Below are 22,501 nucleotides of genomic sequence, written 5' to 3' on the forward strand. Positions count from 1 at the left end.
CCCAACTTTCAGAATTGGGGTTTGCAGTGTTGTGCAGATTAAAAACATGAATCATATATCCAATAACATGGCTTTTTAACCCTCGAACTGCGGAGACATGTTCACACTGTTAAGCACTCACTCAGAAGCACCACATAAGGTAGCAACATAACATATATGACATCCTAGCCCCCTGTGCATAGTGCTTTCAGTAAAGATACCACAGAATTGAACCTAAATAAACTTTCCTCTGTGTGACCTGGCCTACTTCAAAACACACACAAACACACACACACACACACACACACACACACACACACACACACACACACACACACACACGTACGTCAGAAGGCACTATCCAAAATAACAACTTTATAAATAGCCCATCAACTAACCAACAGGGGATTTCCACAAACGAAGAGAGTGCAGCATACCCCAAGCAGGAGAGAGAAAGGACTATAGAACAACTTGTAGAAGTCAACATTTGTGAGCGTTGAAGAACCATAACAGCCAGCACATAATTATGGCATCTGATCAGCCTTCATTACCTCCAGGTGACCCTGTTTGCCCAGCGTGTCAGGCCGAGGGGTCACTCCTGCTCCCCTGTGGACACAGCTTATGCCAGTCTTGCTTACAGTTGTGCCAGCTCGAGTTAGGACATGAGCAGCAAAGATGCACTGAGTGCTATGGACGGGAGCTGCTTGAAAATGTCCTCAAAGGCCTGTTTGACTCCATATTTCTAGGTCAACCTCAACGAGACAGGACCCGGGCCGAGCTGGGGCTAGGCTTCATCCAGGAAGACAATAACTGGGCAGATGGTGGTAAGGCGTGTGCTAGGCATGGTGACAGACTGACTCTGTTCTGCATGGAGGACGAGGAGCTGATCTGTAGTCAGTGCCAGGGAGAAGATCATGAGGGTCACGACTGTAATACTACAGAGGAAGCAGCTCTGGAGTGCAAGGTGAGAGACAGACACAGAGAAAGATTCCCGTGTGACTGTTGAAAAGATTCTCAGACAAATATGGATGCTAATATATGTATTCTCTCTCCCAACTGCCTTTAGAGAGAGCTGCGGTTTGCATTGACACCCTTACAGGAGAAGCTGGAGACCCTAAACACAACCAAACAAATCTGCCAAGAGACAGCAGATCACATCAGGGTAACTGCATCACTACTATCGACACTATTTTATTGACGTTCGTCCCTACATAGTCTTACAGCGTTACAGGTTCAGACTTCTGGTCCACAGATTAAAAGTCATATTGATATTGTTTTCATTAGTGGTTCTTCATGAGCAAAGCAATTGAAAGCTAATATTCCTCTTTTTATTTTAAGGCTAGTGTGCACTGGGGTTCTGTGTTTTGAAAACTTACTGAATATATTCAGTACAAACTCTGGTCCTAGGGACCTCCTGCTCTGCAGTATGAAGTTTTCCCTACTCTAAGGCCAAATAATAATAACAACTGATCAGTTAAAAATTGCATGATTTTAATCATGCATGTTTAAAGTAAACGACAACAACAATTTCTGTTCCTGGGCTTCCAGGACTTGTAAATATCTTGAATATAGACATAATTTTCTAGTATTTCCTAGTATTCCTATATAGTATTAAACCTATTTCCAGACATGTTTACTAATTTTAAGCTTTAAATGTGCTTATTCTATTGGCAGACATTCTTCCTTCTTTCTTGAAATAAATAATAAAAAATAGCTAAATTATCTGCAAGTAGAACAATTCTGTTTCAAGCTTCAGATTAGTAAGAATGGCTAGAAATTGGCTTCATAATCTTACATTTTGTTTAATGTAACCTTATAATAGGAAATACTAGATCAATCTGACTATATTAAATTATATACAGTGCCAAAAATGATATCATAGCAAGTATAAAAAAAAGATCTTGAATATAAGTGAATAAATCATGTGTGTGTATCTTACTCTAGTGGCAGATTTCAAGCATTTACTACTTCTAGATAGAATGAGTATAATAAGTATAACACCAGCCAGATTGAACCTCATGATACAGTAATTACCCACATGCAAAACACCAACCAATGGTTTTGCATAATTTTGCACACATTAATGATTTGCACAGACATGAATGTTCCTTCACACAAAACCCATTACCTCACATCCCACACACACTGAATATGAATGGTCCAGTCAATGTTGCACTGTCTTACATCTATCTATCTATCTATCTATCTATACAAAAATTTGTGGACACCTGACCATCACACCCATATTTGATTCGTCCCCAAACTGTTGCCACAAAGTTGAAGCACATAATTGTATAGGATGTCTTTGTATGCTGTAGCATTACAATTTCTCTTCATTGGAACTAAGAGGCCCAAACCTAATATTTCAGCATGACAATGCTCCGGCCAACAAAGCGAGGCTAATGAAGACATGGTTTGCTAAGGTTGGAGTGGAAGAACTTCAGTTTCCTGCACAGAGCCCTGATCTCAACCCCACTAAACAACTTTGAGATGAACTGGAATGCCGACTGCACCCCAGAGCTCCTCTCCAGACATCAGTGCCTGAACTCAATAATGCTCTTGTTGCTGAATGAGCACAAATCTCTACAGCCACCTTCCAAAATCTAGTGAAAAGCCTTCCCAGAAATGTGGAGGTTATTATAACAATAAGGGAGACTAAATGTGGAATGGGATGCTCAAAAAGCACATATGGGTGTGATTGGCCAAGTGTCCACATACTGTTGGCTATATAGTGTATCTGTCTATTAACAATAACACATAGTAGAATAATACTGTAATATATGATATGTACATTTAGTACTGTAACTTTTGTATGAATACATAACAAAATCAGTGTTGAATTAACACGTAGTATAAGTCCAGATGGACCAAAATAAATATTACTGTAAATATAATAATAATAATAATAATAATAATAATAATAAGTTAATACTAATATATCCCTGTGAGCAGCGGCAGACCCAACATACAGTGCAGCTGATAAAGGCTGACTTTGAGAAGCTGCAGCAGTTCCTCCGGGATGAGGAGGCGTCCATGCTCGCAGCTCTGATGGAGGAAGAGGAGCAGAAGAGTGGCAAAATAAAGGAGAAGATTGACAGGCTAACAGAGGAGATTATGTCTCTGACTGAAACCATTAAGTACACTGAGGAGGCCATTTCTTCTGAAGACTTTGAATTTCTAAAGGTAAAGATGACAAGACTTTATATAATTTTTCACAATTCCATTCAGAATGTATATCAATAACTTTCTTCCAAATACTTATAGCTAAAGTTTCTTTTATGCACTGTAAATCCGGATAAGTTCATTCAATTAAAAAAAAATTGAGGAAACTAATTACCTCAAAATTTTTCAGTTGATAAATCAATTTCTTTAAGCCAAATACACTTAAATATAACAGAGATTAATTTTAAATGACAAAGTTTGAGTTAAATTTTTGTTATTTTTAAAAACTTAACTTTAAACTTAACTTAAACATTTTGAGGTAATTAGTTTCCTCAAATTTTTTGAGTTAAATGAACTATCCGGTTTTACAGTGTGGGAAGATAACTGGATTATAACAAGAGCGTATGAGTTTGAAAGCAGGCCAATGAATCATTCCTTGTTGTATTGCAGAACTATAAGAAGGCGTCTGAATGGTAAGTAAACTAGATTAGCTGTGACATTTTCATTCTTTACAGATATTACATAAAACCCTGAATTTAATGAGTGCTTTGTTTTCAGTTACAGGGTGGAGTGCACACCACAGGACCTTAAAGAGATGAACGGAGCTCTGCTTGATGTGGCCAAATATCTGAGCTGCCTCAAATTCAGAGTCTGGGAGAAAATGCAAACTGTCGTCACATACAGTAAGTACCAGAAAGAAAGAATAACATGAAGCTTTTTGTGACTTGTTGTTTTGTTTCTGTATGGCATTGGATTTTGGATTTGAGTTATTACTGAGAGTTATCCCATACATACATACATACATTATATATATATATATATATACATATATATATTATATATATATATATATATATATATATATAAATATATATATATATATATATATATATATATATATATTATATATATATATATATATATATATATATATATATATATCACAAATACAAAGTAAAACTATACTCTGTATTAGTAGATCTAACTTGGTGTAAGGATATGACAATGTGGTATGATCATTTTATAAAAATAAAAATAAAAACCTGAATAAACAAATAAAAATGCCATACTGTTTAATTAAAATTATAATAAACTTACAGGAACTAGTAGATGTTAGTGGAACATTATACAATTATAATTTCCTCCTCTTATTTCTTATAATGGTTTATTTTTGTACAGCATTAATAAATACATGGACATTTTCATCAGTTTTGTACTGTTTGCCGTTATATCATCTCTCCTCCAGTTTGTTAGTAAATAACAGCAAACAAAATATTATGATGTATATTACATATTATATGATTATGTTTTTGTAATATCACCCACCTTTATACTATACTGCTATTCAATTGAGGTATATTTTATTCATTTTGTGCAAAGAACTCTACTATTTATATATTGTTGTACAGCTACTATGTGTACAGCACCCTTATTTTTTTCCTGAGAAAATGTACAAAATTTATGACACATGCAGACAACTTGTTCAAGCAACAATGCACTTGCAAAAAATATTTTACCACAAAATGTAGGCTCCTGTTTCGTGTGAATACTGGAACAACAACCTATCCAAATCCTTTTTCAAACCTATACGACACTGTATAATCATGTGCAACTCACACCTCTTCCCCATCAGCTCCAGTGACCCTTGACCCCAATACAGCAGATGCGTACCTATCTCTATCTGACGACCTCACTGTCCTGCGCTACACAGATGAAGAGCAGCAGGTACCTGATAACCCCGAGCGCTTCTGCTACTACAAGTGTGTGCTCGGGTCTGAGGCCTTGGGGACAGGCCGCCACAGCTGGGACGTGGAGGTAGGCGACAGCACTGAGTGGGCACTCGGGGTGGCGTATGATAGTGTGCAACGGAAGGAGTGGTTTTCACTCAGTCCTGAGCATGGCATTTGGACCATGTGCCTGCATGGAGGTCACTATCGGGCACCGAACTCTACCAACGAGCCGATTCCAGTTAAGAAGAAACCACAAAGAGTGCGAGTTCAGCTGGACTGGGATGTGGGGAGGGTCACGTTCTCAGATGCTGCAGATAACACACTGATCTACAGGTTTAAAGCCAAGTTCACTGAGAAACTCTATCCATATTTCTCTAACTCATGTAAAAGGCATCCTCTACGCATCCTTGCTGAGAAAGTGTCTGTGTACACAGAATAGCTCAGGAAAGATCACACTGAAAGAGTTGGAAGAATAAAGTAGCAGAATAATGTCACGTCATACTGTTGATGTATGCATACAGTGCTGTGAAAAAGAAGTTGATTTCTTCTGTTTTTGTGTATATCTCATACTATATAGTTTTAGATCTTCAGATGAAATACAACATAAAACAAAGTCAACCTGAGTAAACACACAGTACAGTTTTTATTTATTTATTTATTTACTTTTATGGAAGAAAAAACGTTATTCAACACCTATCACCAATGTAAAAAATTAATTGCACCCTTAAACTTAAAATCTGGTTGTGTCATCTTTAGCAGCAATAACTACAACCAAATGCTTCCGATAACTGGAGATCAGCCTTTCACTTACTTTTAGGACTAGGACTTACTCCTATGCTTTGGACCATTGTCTTGCTGCATAAATCAGTTGTGCTTGAGTTTCAACTTACTGACTGAAGACCGGATATTCTCTTTAGGATTTTCTGGTAGAGATCAGAATTCATGTTTCCCTCAATTATTGCAAGTTGCCCAGGCCCTGAAGCAGCAAAGCATCCCCACACCATCACACTACCTCCACCATGCTTGACTGTAGGTATGATGTTCTTTTTGTGGAATTTCGTTTTTGGTTTATACCAGATGTAACAGGAACCCTTCCAAACAGTTTCACTTTCGACTCAGTACGGGGCAAATACATTTTCACACAGGCCCAGCTGCTATTGGATAACTTTTTTGCTTCAATAAATAACATAATAATTTGTGTTTACTCAGGGTGCCTTTGTTTTATCTTAGATTTAATTTTAATCTCTGAAACAATTTAGTATGACATATACACAAAAACAGAAGAAATCTGCAAATACTTTTTCACAGCACTGTAAAATAAGAAGACAGATATGAACGAAGCCAGAAATAATCTGAAATAGTAATGTAATGGTACGTCCTACAAGGACATCTGAAATAAGCGTTCACAAGGTAATGTTATGGTTTAGTGATGTATAGTCACAGCAAGGTAAAACTATATTTCTACATTGCTTTAAATGATATATTAAAGGACTAATAATCCTCCTAAAACACTATTTTCCTATTAAAATAATTCAGTACTTTCACTGCCAGTGCAACAGCATATTATTTAGTGACCCCCCCCTCTTTAAATTATGAAAAAATATGGCCTTTACTTTAGAATAAATAAAGAAAAAAGAAAGAAAATATGATAATGGGATTTCAAGACAATCTGGCACTGATGCTGGGTATCAGTACTTTTAATCCTGTACTAGGAGTGAGCAATATTATAATGAGCTAAGGTTATCATGATACATACACTTTTCATAATCATGATACACTTTTCAGAGACTATCATTAGAAGTGTTTTGTTATAGGTTCTTATTATTTGTAAGAAAATGATGCAATTAAGTGTATGCTAATTAAAAATCAGCTTTATCTAGATGTATTCTCACCTAAATTGAAATAAAAAGATATCGACTTTGGAATATTCTGAAAAGGTTTCCTGAAAATATGATATTATTATTATTATTATTATTATTATTATTATTATTTAGAGATTATGCAATACAGTAATGAGCTATACGTTTAGGCCTTTAAACCAATTTATATACAGTATGTGCCATATATACAAAAATATTAATAGAATTGTAATGTACAGCTATAGGAGTGTCTTCACAAATGTAAGCTTTTTCACCTTTAACCCACTCATCTAATTCTTATTCTAATGCATAATTTCATCAAACGCCATTGATGCTAATCTGAAATGTTAATGTCGGGAAACAGTAATCTATTATGTGTTATACTGTAGCTGACTCTGCTCAAGTAATAATAATGACTTTGAACTATTTGCACTTGCATTTGCGATGTCAGTTATGCATGAAACAGGCAAATACTGTAAATGTACATTAGTGCAAAGCAGTATTATGTTTGGGCATGGAGGCAGGAACTGCATGCAGAATATTAATTTCGCTTCATAATCACAAAGAACAGTGATAAACAACTGTGTATATGTCATGTGGCACTGCATGCATGGACATATATAAACTAACTATGAGGATTTTACAGATACATCTACCCGTTATATTGTATTATGACATAATAGTATTAAATGGCAAAGCAATATATATCTTTCATTCTTATAGTATTATTTGTGCAATCATTTTACAATCCCTAATGATGACTAATAAGTGTATATAAAAATTAATGCTCTTTGCTTAACCAGAGTTCACTGGACAAATCTAACACTGATTAACTATAACATACATAAACAGTGATGAAATGGCCTGTGTTTACACCGGACTGAAGAGACTCTCGAGACAAGCGTGTCCTCTCATATGCACCTGTCTCTTCTCATCAGCACTAACCCTTCTGTAATCTGTCTCACCATTTCCAAGGACATTTGGCACACAGATGTGTTTTTAAGTGTTCATATCAGACATAGCCGAGCTGGGGAATGAGGGCAGGAATATGTCAGCTACAGTGCTCTCCACTAATATTGGCACCCTAGGTAAATATGATCAAAGAAGTCTGTGAAAATATGTCTTTATTGTTTAACCTTTTGATCTTTTGTTTAAAAAAATCACAAAAATTCACAAAAATACTCTGCTCTCATGGATATCAACATAACAAAAGATCTAAAGGTTAAACAATAAAGACAAATTGCAGGTACCATGTATTTTTTTTTTACTATAAGCCTAATTAACAAGGCAAAAAATTGGTAGCTAATGTAACGTAATAAAGTATGGAGAGCTAGCTACCTAATTCAATGCATTGACACAGACACAACTGAGTATATAATTTCGTAGCATTATAGTCTGTTTATAGTCTGAAATGGCCGGTGTTTGCTATACGCTGTAGTTTTCTCCCTTCACATTGCGTTGTGTTGGTGTGTTGCAATACTATAACCAAATAAAAACTTTTGTTTTGTAAAATGACATTATGTAGTGTTTATTAATAGCAAGTAGTGTTATTTATTTCTGGTTGTTGAACATGAGAATTAAAAAATAGCTCACTAAGCTGAGCAATTATGAATAAAAAGCAGATAGCCCAGACAGAGCTGATAGAGCTGTCTAACACTGTAAGCATGTAAAGATTGAAGTCCGTAAATAATTGTCTGTAGTGTTTTAAGTGATCTGAGAAAAGGCAGGAAAAACTGCATATTAGTAACAATAGACAGTAAATGCTTTGGTGTTGACTTAACACTTAATGTGTTCATCTGAGTCTTTTGGATTTAACTGAACACTGGAGATTTTCACCGGTACTGTTATTGATGCTACAGATTGTTGCATTTGAAGGAATGTTTTCAGAGCACTTAAAAAAAAAAACAAAGTGTGGATTTTGTGCACATGAATGAAGTTGTAGTCACAGTTGCAAATGTTGACCCGACTCCAACTCTCATCAATTTGCTTCATAGCTTTTCATACAAAATAAGTATATTGTTAGCCATTTTCAGCTGTGATACCATGTTGTGTTCTCACTCTTTTTTTTTTTTTGCCAGTAATCTGAGGACTCAGTTCTTTCAAGAGCACTTAAGCACTTGGCTGACTTGCACTTGTTTCTTGTCAACTAATGAAAATTCAGTCTTGACACTTCCATCACTGTCGGCTCCTTTAACAGATCTGTGCTTGGAATATGTTCTGTCTCGCGTATTTCAATTAAATGTAACAAACCCACTACACTGATATCATGGCTTATATTCGGCAGAGGTTCAAACATCAAAACACTTCAGCGTCTGTATTTATTATCCATTAAATAATAAGAAATGAATTTCCCCTAAAAACCTGTTTATTGAAGGTTGAACATGTCAAACATGCACAGTTAAGAACATAGAACATATTTACAGACTGAACACAGAAAAAAGTAGAAAACAATAATTTATTGACTGGCTTCCTTTCATCGGAGCATCACTGATTTGTAAATCAGCTCATTTTTAACACAAATAAAAAAATACGAACGTTTCTGGCTAATAAGGTCTGTGTAGTTTGGCTATAAAAATGGCCGTTTATAATTGAGGCCCTTTGAAAAGTAAAAATGAGAGGTTTACATTAAAGGAGGCTAGACAGTAAGGGCTAGAAAGTGTTCTGTTCTTCACAGTAGCATGTTAAAGAGCACCAAATGTTTCACATTAGAAACACTGTAATGACAGAATTGATGCCAATGGAAGGAAGGCAATGACTTTTCACCTGTAATACATTATAGTCCACTGTTTCTTACATGTTCCTTTCTTTGAAAGATAAGGCCTTGGATATTTAACACTCAACCACTGGCCTGTTGGCTCTTTATTACTCTACTAACCTACACACTTAACTACACCAACTCTATTTTTATTACAAAGCTAAGACCATCTATAAGTAGCTTGCTCAAAGTACAGACATGGACACAGAGTCCCTCTTGAAAAATCCAGTCTCAAACCAAAACACATCTGACAGGAAAAGCACTGGTTCAAAGGCAACATAGGATGTCATCCCTCCAGCATAATACAGACATTACAATCATTGACTATTCATCTCCATCACATTATGAGTGCTACTTGTATGTGAAAGCAGAATAGGACAAATAGGATGTGGACTCTGCACATTCTGGAAAATGTTTCATGCTGCACTATGGGCTTTGCAGATGGGAAGCAGAGAAGTTGTAGAAAGGTTGTGAATAAAATGTTGCTTGCATGATATTATTGGTATATAATAAACTGGAAGCCAATTGTGGATATTTGCATGTTTTCCTTTAGTGGAAGCACCTCAAGAAAGGGATGTGATGTTGGATTTCCCTCCAGGGGGTGCTACGATCCGCTGTGCTGTACGCCTGGGGATGTGGTCATCCATCTGAGTTCCTTTATTAGACAGACAGTTAGTTAAAACACTATAGATTGTTGATTTAAGACTTAATCTAAATTCAAACCACACAGAACTTTCCAATTTATATTTTTTAATGCTCAGTGTTCGCAGTGATCACCTGACATGACTTTCACTGGTAGGCTGCATGAATCTACAGTCTGGGCTAGGAAGCAATCAGCCCCAGCATCACTCCTTCATACCATTCTCTGTATTTTGGTGTTGTGCTTGATTGGTTCCACAAAAGTCCAACCGAATCTGCTTTATGACATTTGTTTGACAACATATAATCTAAAGTGGCTACCAACCTTATATTGATGTCTTTTTATCTTTAAAAGATAGAATGAGTGTTGCCACGTTAGGCCTTTAAAGCAATTAAGCAATGTTTTGGTGTAAAACCTTTAATGGAATTTATGGCATTTAACTAATTTTGAAGAAAAAAGTCTACTACATTTACGGCATTTGGCAGATGCCATGGTCGTGACCTGGCTTGGGCATTCGGCGCTGTAGACTTGAAGATTTTTTCTTTAGCCCAAAATAGTTCTCCACTTGGAGCGGTTTGTCACTACATCAGTAAAAGAAGACTGCAGTGTTATAATTTTCTATCTTCAATGAAGGGAGTGTTGTATTTATCATCAGTGAATGAAGGCAAGACGAATCAGACAGGGCTTACAGGAAAATATATGGAAATACTTGTGTCTTAATGGCTGACAGCTCTCAATTCTGCCAAATGCTAACTCACACAGTTAGTTAGTGTGAGGGGAAAATGGATATATGCTGATTATTATTAATTTTTTTAAGAAAAGGGGTTGAAACAGAATCACTAACATCCTCCCATGCTAAGTGAGGAAAACAAGATATGTAAATGTCTATATGAGTTCCAAGTTATGTGAACATGATATGAGCCTTGCTCAAGGGCCCAGCAGTGGCAGTTGGCCATGATGGGATTTAGAACTCACAATCTTCCAAACAGTAATTCAACGGCTTAACTACTGAACCACCACTCAGTCAACTAGTATCTGATAATCGCAAGTTGATTTATAACTGCATTGTGACCTTAAAAAAAAAAAAAAAAATCACTTTTCCAGCTCAACCCAAATTTTTTTTTTTGTAACGTTAAGATTGTTGTATGTTTATGTGCAAAATCAGGTAAACAGATAAAAATACCATTACAGAGTAATTACAAAAGACAAATAATGTTGGCCAGTGATTACCAGACAGGCTGAATCCTGATTGGTGCAGGTTTCTAGCTGGCCCCACCACACTCTTCCCTGGACAGGAGGACCCTCTGGTGGTAGGAGTCGGTGGTACAGACTTGGTCATGCTGATTACATCATGGACTGGACCATCGTAATTACCTCGAGGAACACCACGGGCCTCTGCCATCTGCAACACATTTTAAATCATTACAACACACATTTCACATATTTAAAATCCAGGTAACAATTTGTCGTTGTTTTTTCTAGGCATTTTCTCCAAGAGGCAAGGTCCATGAGAGGGCAATATTTGGTTTTACTTTTGAAAAAGACAGCTGGTGCCAACACGACCCTTAGTCAATGCAAAGCACCTCTGCTCATGTATATCTTGTTTAAGTGCAGAAACTTGAAGTCTCAGAGTCTCGTACCCTGCTCCGGGCTTTGATCCTCTTGTACACGTAGTCTGGAAAGGCTTTCCTGGGGACAAAGCGACCTGAACCCTCCAACACATCCAACTTGCCATCCTCCAAAACAATACTGCCTTGGCTGATGACAACCATGGGAAAGCCCTTGCACTCCATGCCCTCAAAGATATTCATCTCTACAGTCTTCAGAAAAAAATACATGGTAAATAAAGGAAATGATAAAACTACAGGCCTATTTACTTTTAATACAATAAGGGGACTGGATTTGGATTCATCAGTTGTCCAAGGGCCATTATCAGTCCAAAACATTTCCATGTGTAAGCTTTACCAGATTGTGAGTTTTGGCTGAAAAGGTTTTGGTCTCTTTGGTGTTCCAGATGACAAGATCAGCATCAGAGCCCACTGCGATTCTGCCCTTGCGAGGGTACAAGTTGAAAATCTTGGCTGCATTTGTGCTTGTCACTGCCACAAACTCATTCTCGTCCATTTTACCAGTTGCCTGGAGATAAGAAAACATCATATTATTTGTGAAAATATAGCACTAAAACTGTTTTTACATGTATAATAAAAACACAAAGTATGACTTCTATTGTGAAAGAGCACAATACATAAACACATATAGACAATGTACATAAACGGTATCACATCCATTGAGAATAACAAACCACAAAGCGAGACAAAGCACAAATGTACATCAAAACATTTCTCCCACAAAAATTATAACTGATAACTGCCATAAAACAGCATTGTTAAATGCTATTCACACTAATATGTGGGTAATAATAATAGAGATTACCAGAAAAAGAAAGAACGGGAAAGAGAGAAGGTGACGTACCACAGCCTTGTCCCAGATGATACTCATGCGTTCCTCGATGCCATTGGTCCCTTCAGGAATGAGTGTAAAGTTGTCTTTCCCTACAGCTTTCTGGGCTGTGGAGAATGTGCAGTGAGCGCTGGCTGTCACCTGAAGATCCCCACTGCAACACAGTATTATTATATTAATATTAAATAGATAATTGCATTTCATGCACATAAAGCAGCAACTGTGGTTACATTTAGGAGACATGATCAATACTTTGCTGCTGAAGTCGACACATTCTTTAATGTTGTGGAATTTTTACCCCTGTATCTCTCAAATTACTGAGAGATACTACTACCTAACGCTCCCCTATCACACGACAGCTACCAACTGGGGAGGGTGAAGGTTAGCACATACATATGCTACATTTGATGGCCAAAAGTATGTGGACACCTGACCATCACACCCATATGTGGTTTATCCTCAAACTGTTACCACAAATTTGGAAGCACAGAATCATATAGAATGTCTTTGTATTCTGTAGCATTAAGATTTCACTTCACCGGAAAACCTGTTTCAGCATGATAATGCCCCTCTGCACAAAGCGAGGTTCATAAAGACATGGTTTGCCAAGGTTGGTGTGGAATACCTCGATTGGCCTGCACAGAGCACTTACCTCAACCTCACTGAACATCTTTGGGATGAACTGGAATGCTGATTATGTGCCAGGCCTTCTTGCCTGACATCAGTACCCAACTTTACTAACGCTCTTGTGGCTGAATGGATACAAATCCCATATAGCCATGCTCCAAAATCTAGTGGAAATCCTTCCCAGAAAAATGGAGGTTATTATAAGGACAAAGGGAGGACTACATCTGGAATGCAGTGTTAAACAAACACATATTGGTGTGATTAGTTAGATACTTTTGGCCGTAAACTGTACATCACAGGACAGCTGAATACTCAGGACAGTGCTGTCTATGCTCATCCAAAAAACTGAACACACAGATACCTATGATTGACTCTTGTTGCTCTGACTGACAGTAGAGAAAGTAATGCAATCCCTACCACTCAGAGAACACAGACAATTTTGCTCTCTTGGACCCCCAGCCATGGATGGCTATGGCATTGACAGAATTCGATCTCACACATGAACATTTTTTAGTTGTTTCACTCAGAAGCCCTGTTGAGAGACTTACCATGACAGCATGGAATTGAGGTAGTCTGGGGTTCCCACATCCGGATTGAGAGGTGGAGACATGACAAAGGCAGCAGCTTTGGCCCAGTTTTTGCTCCAATAGTGTGACCCATCCGTTCCAAGACTAGCTGCAATTGACTCTCCATAAACAACCATGCCTAGTATTCAAAAGCAAGTGATTTAATCAGTAGGTGCGTCCCAATTCACATACATGTACACTATTCTATGGCATTTTGTATTATAAATAGTGCGATTAGTGTGTTCACACTGAAAATTCCAAATAGAAAAAGTACACTTTAACTACCCGGATGATGCACTTAAAAAAACTAAAAAAAGAAGTGTGGAATGTGGGACACTTCATGCACTCAACTGTCGCAGCTTTAATTACTTAGCAGAGGGGGAAGGACTATCAGACTCAGATGCTAAATGAAAAAATAACCTTATAAAATTCATAGACTACATGGTTAAGTGTTTAGCACATCATTTGGGACACATCTCTTACATTTACAGCATTTGGCAGACGCCCTTATCCAGAGCAAATTACATTTATCTCATTTATACAGCTGAGCAATTGAGGGTTAAGGGCCTTGCCCAAGGGCCCAACAGTGGTAGCTTGGCAATGCTGGGGCTTGAACTCCTGACCTTCTGATCAGTAAGCCAGAGCCTTTAACCAATGAGCCATGACTGCCCCACTCTTGTTCCTGCATGATTCTTCATGAGGCATCACTCTTTCCCATATGTCTAATTACTATGGGGTTTTGTACCCTTTTTCCTGGCCTTGGCGATGACATCAGCAGCGGCTTTACTCATCACTTTGGTGATGTAGAGAGGGCAGTTGGCCTGTTTAGCGATGGTGATGGCTCGATACACGGCCTCCGTCTCCACCTAGTGAATAGAAAACACTCACAATGAGCAATTCAGCATGTGTTGCAGAAATTAACTATTTAGTAGAGATGCACCAATACTAAATTTCTCAGTCGATATCGATAACCAATTATTCAGAGTCATATCGTCCGATACCGCTACAGATAGTTGTGCCTTTTATGCCTTCTTTTAAATTAATAATAATTAATTCCACTATTCTGAAGGAGATGCAAATAAAAACTTTATTCTCTCCATTTCAGCAAGTTGTTTCACAGTAACTGGTCTCATAAACAGAAAACACATTACTCTAATTAACATTAACACATTAACTAAATTCTGAAGATTAAAGTAAGATTTCTTAACTTATTAAATGTTATTAATTTCTACTTCATCATTAAACCTCAAACTGGTAATATATATTATCAACTTTTTTAACTGGATATGAAATACACTACTCTACAAATATATTTTTCTGTGCAATATATACTTTTTTGTCAACTCATCTTCATTTAAATCTTTCAACGGTGTACAGGCCCTTTAATTCAGCGCGAGCAGCACGACAAAGAATAAAAAAAAGAAAAATTACGACTCGACGCCGAAACTCCCGCTTCACTGCCGCTCACTTCCTGTGTAAAATTGTAATAGTGAAGATCTTACAGAGCTTACAAACTGCAGTTTCGTCATTATTCCACACAAGAGACATCATCTTTACACACAGTATGAAATCGATGTGTTTTCCCACCCTCTTTTGTTGACATGATATAATGGGCCCTAATCATTGGATGTTTTTATACATGAAAAATAGCCTTTATCAGCCGATACATCGTTGCATCTCTACTATTTAGTAATTATGTTTCCTGACCCATTTTAAATTCTGATGATTTTTTTTGATGAGTTCAATTTGCCTACTAAAAATGAGAGAAATGTATTGCAGGGATTATGTTTGTTTCAGTTCACCCTTATTATGACAAGGTGAAATAAAAATGTTGAAAAGGCTGGTCTTTGTAAATATGAGTAAAATGGCATTTTATATGACATCCACATCCTTAAACACTGTCTGTATTGCTATTCATTTTAAGTGGATGTTACAATTGTATTGGTGGACAATGAATAAATGACTAAGATGAATAGGACATCCACTGCTAAATAGGGAAAGTGGTGTAACTTGAAATGCGTGTACCTCCTCGGGATGGCTTAGCACATGTCCCTCAGGGCCTGTGATCCCCAGATCCAACAACCTCTTCTGCTCCTGAGATCACAAAAAACAGCATCTCTTTTAGAAAATATACAGTAAGTAAGGAGGCCTTACTTTACACCCAAGCTATAAAATTTTCCACATGGTCTGGTCATTACCTCTTCAATAATGTCCCCATTCTCAGCATGTACTTGAGCGATTGCTCCCAAATCTCTCAGAATGGAGAATATCTCATACATCTACAGTAAAGACAGAACTCACTTTAAATAGGTACTGTACATCACATTCATTCTAACAGTCAGGGTGTATATAATACCTGGATGAATGACTCATGACATATCACATTAGTGTTGACTATCAAACTTACCTGTGAATCTGAGCTTTGATACCTGTCCTTATAAGCCATGAAAACCAGGAAGGAGTTAACACCTAAAACACACAGATAATTACGTATGTTACATACTGTACTTAAGATCAGATTTAATATCTACAGGCTTTGAGGTAATTCCTATTAGACAACTTGTCAAAATAAAGCCTTATAATACAGTGAGGAAATATAAGGTTAAGGTTAATCCTCCAGGTCCTGCGCATTATTTGGTTTTCCAGCATCTTCTACATATTTGACTCCTTTCCAACAGCGGCTAAATGATGTTGAGATCCATCTTTTTACACCGAGGACAATTGAGGGACTCGTACACAACTACTACAAAAGGTGCAAACATTCACCGATTCTCAACAAGGCAATACATTAAGACCCAGGGGGGTGTATAATTTTGAACAAGATTATCGGTGTAAATTATTATTTTGTCTTCTGGGAAAAATTTAAATATCTTATGTAGCTTCTGAAGAGCAGTAGTAAATGAAAAAATAAGATCTTTAAAAAAAATAACAACAATTTACACTGATCATCCTGTTCAAAAGTTTACACCCCCCGGCCCCCTAGTGTGTTGCCTTCTTGAGCATCAGTGAATGTTTGCGCCTTTTGTAATAGCTGTGTATGAGTCCCTCAGTTGTCCTAAGTGTGAAAAGATGGATCTCAACATCATATAGCCATTGCTGGGAAGAGGTCAAATATGCAGAAGATGCTGGACCAGCAAAGAATATGTAGGAAGTGGAGGATTTTTCTAAAGAACAGTGGGCAGTTTAACTGCTCAGGACAAACAAGGGACTCATGAACAACTATCACAAAGCATAAAAACAGTCGGTGATCCTCCAGGTAACAACACACAGTATTAAGAATCAAGAGTGTGTAAACTTTTGAACTGGTTCCTGCGAGTAAATTCAGTTATTATTGTGTCTTGTGGACTATACGTAAACATCTGTTATGTGATAAAGCATAGCAATGTTACAGTATTCTAACTCAATATTATCACTCATGATGGTGCATAGTCCTGATTTTGATATGTATTGTGATAGTAAATATGAAAACAGTTACCTTTATCTTTGACCAGAGTTTCAAGCTCCTCAAACATTCCCTCATGCCAGCGGGTGATGTCCATGTGCAGCGAGTAATCACAGCATGATCGCTTATCTGCTGTATCCCTCCACTGGTCATAAGCAGTCAGCAAACTGATGCCAGGCTCAGGAACAACATGGTCAACTACAGACAGAAAGACAGAAAATATATTTGACCGGTGTGCACTGATATTATTTGTCATAGACCATTACTGAGATGAAATGCTTTACTTTCATCCTATACAACGTGGTGACACATTATTTAATGGCTATTACTGCCTTTGCCTTAAGTAAGTTATACAAATATCCTGACGGACAAAAAACTATGCAAAAATGGAGTACTGTAATATAATCTGGAGTATATGAGAGCAGTTAAAGTTAAGTTAGTTTGCATTATAGACCATTAAGACTCTTTCAGTGTCTCTCTTCTTGCAAAGACACATTTTGGTGTTCCCAAAATCAAATTACAGACTGGGGGTGATTTGAGTGTTTGTGGCAGGAGATGAGTGGAAAAGGATTACACTTTGTGACAGCACTGTGATCCTGATCTCATGATTTTAATGAGAAAGGGCAAGCTCTCACATTGACACACACACACACACACACCCATACACACAGCTCCTGTTCCAGTAACCAGTCACATCCTCCTTATTCGTATTGTTCAGTAAATAATTTTAACCTGCCTAAAATGTGCCATCAAATCTTATCTCCCCTTTAAATCCATCACTTATTTCCCCATGATTCCCTTCTCTTTCTTTTATACTGCATTTTCATCATCCATTTCTGCATGACTATTTTGCCTCCTATAATCTCCTGTCTCTCTTCTTCTCTCTAATCATCTTGACATTCATTTAAGTCATTGGAAAACCATGCATTGCAGTTTAGTGCTTTTTCTTGTCTACACCTTATTTAAATAATAGAGCATTTCATTCTTAGCTAATATTTTTCTATACACATTACTATGTTATTCATACAGCTTTAACCTACTGATCATGGTGGTGCCTCCTGCCAGGGCAGCGCATGTGCCGTGGTAAAAGTCATCAGCGGGCATCATTCCCAGGTAGGGTGTCAGGAAGCTGGTGTTCACATCGACGCCACCTGGGATGACAATGTGCCCATAAGCATCCACAGTCTTCACCCCGCTGGGCACGATAAGGTTCTCCCCAATCTGCCTAAATGACACCGGAAAGAAGATTTACATTTACAGTTACAGCATTTGAACAACATCCTTATCCAGAGTGACTTCCAGAGTGGCTCTGTAGTGTTGATCAAAAAATGGCAGTACACATAGGGCATGGTCTAGAAATACTAATACTCTAACAATGAGCCAAATTCTCTTAGTTTAGCTGGTTGACATATTAACTATACAAGCTGCAAAAGCCTGAAGATACACATGAATACATGCATAACAGTCTAATTATTCTACTGCAATAAACAATAATTAAAGTAACTATAACGCTATAAATAATATGGTTCCATTGATTATTGAGGTGCGGTAAAATAAAATTTTGGAAAAAAATGAATTGTTATTTCTAAATAGCCGACATTTTAAGAACATGAAATGAAGGGAAGAGTATTTACTTTATTTGCTGTAAACTACAACTTTCAGGACAATTAACATGGTTATGTATTTGTTCCATTGTTAGTTTTTCATTTCCAGTTTCACAAGGGACAAAGGTGATATTTTTAACTTCACAAATTCGCACAGAGAAATTACAACTTGAAAATGACAGGTAACTTTTGATACACTCACTTTAAGACTTCTGGATAGAATGTTTTCAACTTTTTTTAAGAAACAAAATTATTTAAAACTAGATAGCACTTAGGTTATAAAAAAAAATTGGTCATATTATTGTAAATATTGTGGTTACATTTGCTGAATATAAATAGATGCTGAAACAAAAAGGTCTTCCAGATAAATAATAAAAATAATACTATTATTTATGGGCGGAAAGATCGATGGACTAATAGAAGGACATGCACTCCAATGTAATGCTTTTCATGAAGGGTCCTAAATGATATTATTAAAGCCACCCTCAATATTTTATGATTAAATTCTGTCAGGGTTCCCCTATTTCTCCATTTAAAGGGCTTGAACTGTCACTGCAGCAGTTTTAGCACATTTATAAAGGATCAACACATGACAGACACACTGGGAAAAACGGGTATGAGGGTGGGGTGTGTTGGGTTAGGAGCATTTTCAATTTGCATATTCATAGGATCTGGATTTTTAATGAGGGTGGAAATGTATGCACCTTTGTACCCGTTTCTGTCGTATAATGAAATATTGTATAGAAGCGGCACATCAAAGCAATTATAAAATGAGATTTGTGCACGTAAGGATATCTTGTACAAGTATATCAGAAAGACGTACTTGATGGTCCCATCCTCGATAAAGATGTCAGCATAGAACGACTGGTCATCATTCACAATTTTCCCTCCTTTGATAATGATCTTGTCACTCTGCAGATTGAGAAACACATCAAAAGGCCATTTTCACAATTTTAGCATTGTACATAGGCTATTAGTCATATTAGACTGGCTCTCTAATGATTAGCTTTGGTCTTCTTATCACATAAAGACATCTACAAAGCTGTCTCACCATTCCACTCTTACTCCAACAAATCTCTTTCCTGTACATCATGACATCCATCGCCACACACCCCTGATTTTTCACTGCACTCCTCTCTTCAAATGAGCACATTAAGCCAATTAGCTCGACTTCCTGTACTCAACACAATTTATTTCCACCAGGCTTCAATGCTTGCATTTCAACTCATTCTATTATTCATTCTATTATTCTATCATTCTATTATTAAGTACATCTTTACGGCCTGTGTTTTGAACACATATCTTAAATATTTGTTAATGGTGGTAATGGGTGCTTTGGAAATACCAGTTCATGCTGGTAAAGCAGTGTAGCACAACTGTAACACAACCATGAGCACATCTCCATCACCCGCCTGCAGCTGTGAGCATGTAATACACAGGCCCTGATCATGCTTCAAGCTCACAAGAGACAACAGACAAGACAGATATTCACACACCACTGACAAATGAGCTCCAATAAGGCCACTCTGTCATGGTTGAGTTGATATCTGGATATGCTATAGACACCAAAAAAATATGCATGTCTGTTTCCGACCCTAATAAAGAAAACCTCATTCCTAAGTCTGGAAAACCTGGAGAGCCAGACTTCTAGGCCACACACTGGAGTCTTTACATTTGCTGGGTCAGGAATTAGGACGTGGGCGCGTCATTTACATTACAGGCCAGGTTAAATGTTTATTTTAAATCATTTTCATAATAATAACAAAGGACTGAAAGGCGGATTTAGAGCGGATGTATGACACAATGAACCCCTAGAATTAATAAATACGAGTAAAATGGGCATGGCGCAGAGATTCACCCATTAAATATCATGTAGAAATCATTTTCTGACGATTTATATCAACCGACAAGACACCACTCGTTATCTTCTTGAGCTGTCAGCTTGTAAAGGTTGTCTAGACACGCGGTTAGACGCGAGACTGTAACCGGCGCCATCACTGCACACGGATAATAAAAAGCCGCCGCATCTCGTCTCGCCGTTTCCTGTAAATCTCTCCACACCGCTTACCGTAGCACGGGAAATGTTCTTTTTGCCTTGGAAAGACATAGCCGGGAATGGAGAGGTCCTGGAGATGAGATGTGTGTGTGAGCACAGCACAGTAAAGCAGCAGCGATGGAGCCGGGGAGCGGAGCTGTCACTTTCAGTACCGGGTGTAGCGCGGTGTAATGTGGGATGGAGCTGAACAATGCGACCAGAGTCCTCCCTCTCCTCCTACCCCCCTCACACACACACACACACACACACCTCCTCTCACACACACCTCCTCTCTCTCGCACACCACACCTCCTATTCTACCCCTCCTCCCTTCAAACATCCTCCTCCAGCCGAACACCATCTGCTTACTGAGCACCGCACCCTGCTACCGGACCTCCGTGAGACCACTTGGTGGTCCCTAGAGAGTTATACTATTTCTTATTTTCTTGTCTTGTATGCATTTCATATTAGCTGGCTATTTTTATTATGGTTGTTGTTGTTGTTGTTGTTGTTATTATTATTATTATTATTATTATTATTATTATTATTATTATTATCAGTAGAATACAGTAATGCATAATATTCAAATACATTCTCATTTATTTTCTTGATAGTGCTTTACTTTTACATAAATTATTATTATTATTATTATTATTATTATTATTATTATTATTATTACTATTATTATTATTATTATCCATCCATCCATCCATCTTCTATAGGCCTACCACTTATAATACACAGGGTCAAGTTGAGGGGGAGCCTGGACCCTATCTCAGGACCAAAGGTGGGGGGGGGGGCACCCTTAACGGGGTAGTAGTATACATTAGTAGTAGTATAATATTCAATTAAATAATAATAATAATAATAATAATAATATAACAACAATAATAATAATGATTATTATTATTATTATTATTATTATTATTATTATTATTATTATTAGTAGTAGTAGTAGTAGTAGTAGTAGTAGTGCGTATTCAATTAAATAATAACAATAATATAATTACCTTAGAAGTTTTACCATATAGAAATATTTATCTTCTTTATTATTTTCTTGTGCTTCACCTTTACACATAAGTTCACAATAATAATAATAATAATAATAATAATAATAATAATAATAATAATAATAATAATATTTCTTCTTCTTCTTATTATTATTATTATATTGCACTACATGTAGGCTAATACACTGTACATAAAGGCAATGCAATCTTGCCAGTTTTTGTGTGCTGCATATAACGCTATGTTGCATTTTCAGATTTTGATTTGTTCACTGAATGATATTACTGTAATGGCTTCATAGTTGCTCTGGAGCTACGAATACACACAGAATAAAAGGTTGCATCTAGCACCATAAAGATGTTCTCTTCTGGGGAAATGCTTAAAGGTGCTATGTAAAATTGTACAACAGACAGAAGGATTTCAGAGAGGGTTCAAAATAGAACCCATTTAGAAAGCAAAGAACCCATAACTATCCATAGGAATACAGATAGACTATGTGTAGTTGACTACTATCTGTGTAAATATCTGTAGTAGACTACTATCTGTGTAAATGACTCACACAAATACTAATAGCCCACATACCTATATACAGGAGCTGCATCAAAAACCAACAAAGAAACAAAATGAGTACAAA

General features: G+C 37.1%; 2 protein-coding genes across 2 annotated transcripts; one reads left to right on the top strand and one right to left on the bottom strand.

The window, feature by feature from the left end:
- Positions 1-376: 376 nt before the first annotated feature.
- LOC108273717 (zinc-binding protein A33) lies at positions 377-8,245 on the top strand. Its single transcript, XM_017483149.3, has 6 exons — positions 377-943; positions 1,046-1,141; positions 2,932-3,162; positions 3,592-3,614; positions 3,700-3,824; positions 4,775-8,245. Exons 1-6 carry the CDS (start codon positions 506-508, stop codon positions 5,308-5,310), a joined length of 1,449 nt encoding a protein of 482 aa, XP_017338638.2. The 5' UTR covers positions 377-505; the 3' UTR covers positions 5,311-8,245.
- A 137-nt stretch (positions 8,246-8,382) lies between these two features.
- On the bottom strand, positions 8,383-21,159 carry dpysl4 (dihydropyrimidinase like 4). The gene is made up of 14 exons (XM_017483130.3): positions 20,893-21,159; positions 19,648-19,736; positions 18,261-18,445; positions 17,254-17,418; positions 16,186-16,247; positions 15,977-16,057; positions 15,804-15,872; positions 14,524-14,644; positions 13,761-13,917; positions 12,598-12,739; positions 12,091-12,261; positions 11,766-11,945; positions 11,356-11,527; positions 8,383-10,140 (listed from the first exon to the last, which is right to left on the bottom strand). The coding sequence occupies exons 1-14, from the start codon at positions 20,929-20,931 to the stop codon at positions 10,049-10,051; spliced, it is 1,725 nt and encodes a 574-aa protein (XP_017338619.1). The 5' UTR covers positions 20,932-21,159; the 3' UTR covers positions 8,383-10,048.
- Between the last annotated feature and the right edge of the window lie 1,342 nt (positions 21,160-22,501).

The sequence above is a fragment of the Ictalurus punctatus genome, chromosome 13, assembly GCF_001660625.3.
Source record: "Ictalurus punctatus breed USDA103 chromosome 13, Coco_2.0, whole genome shotgun sequence".
NCBI lineage: Eukaryota > Metazoa > Chordata > Actinopteri > Siluriformes > Ictaluridae > Ictalurus > Ictalurus punctatus.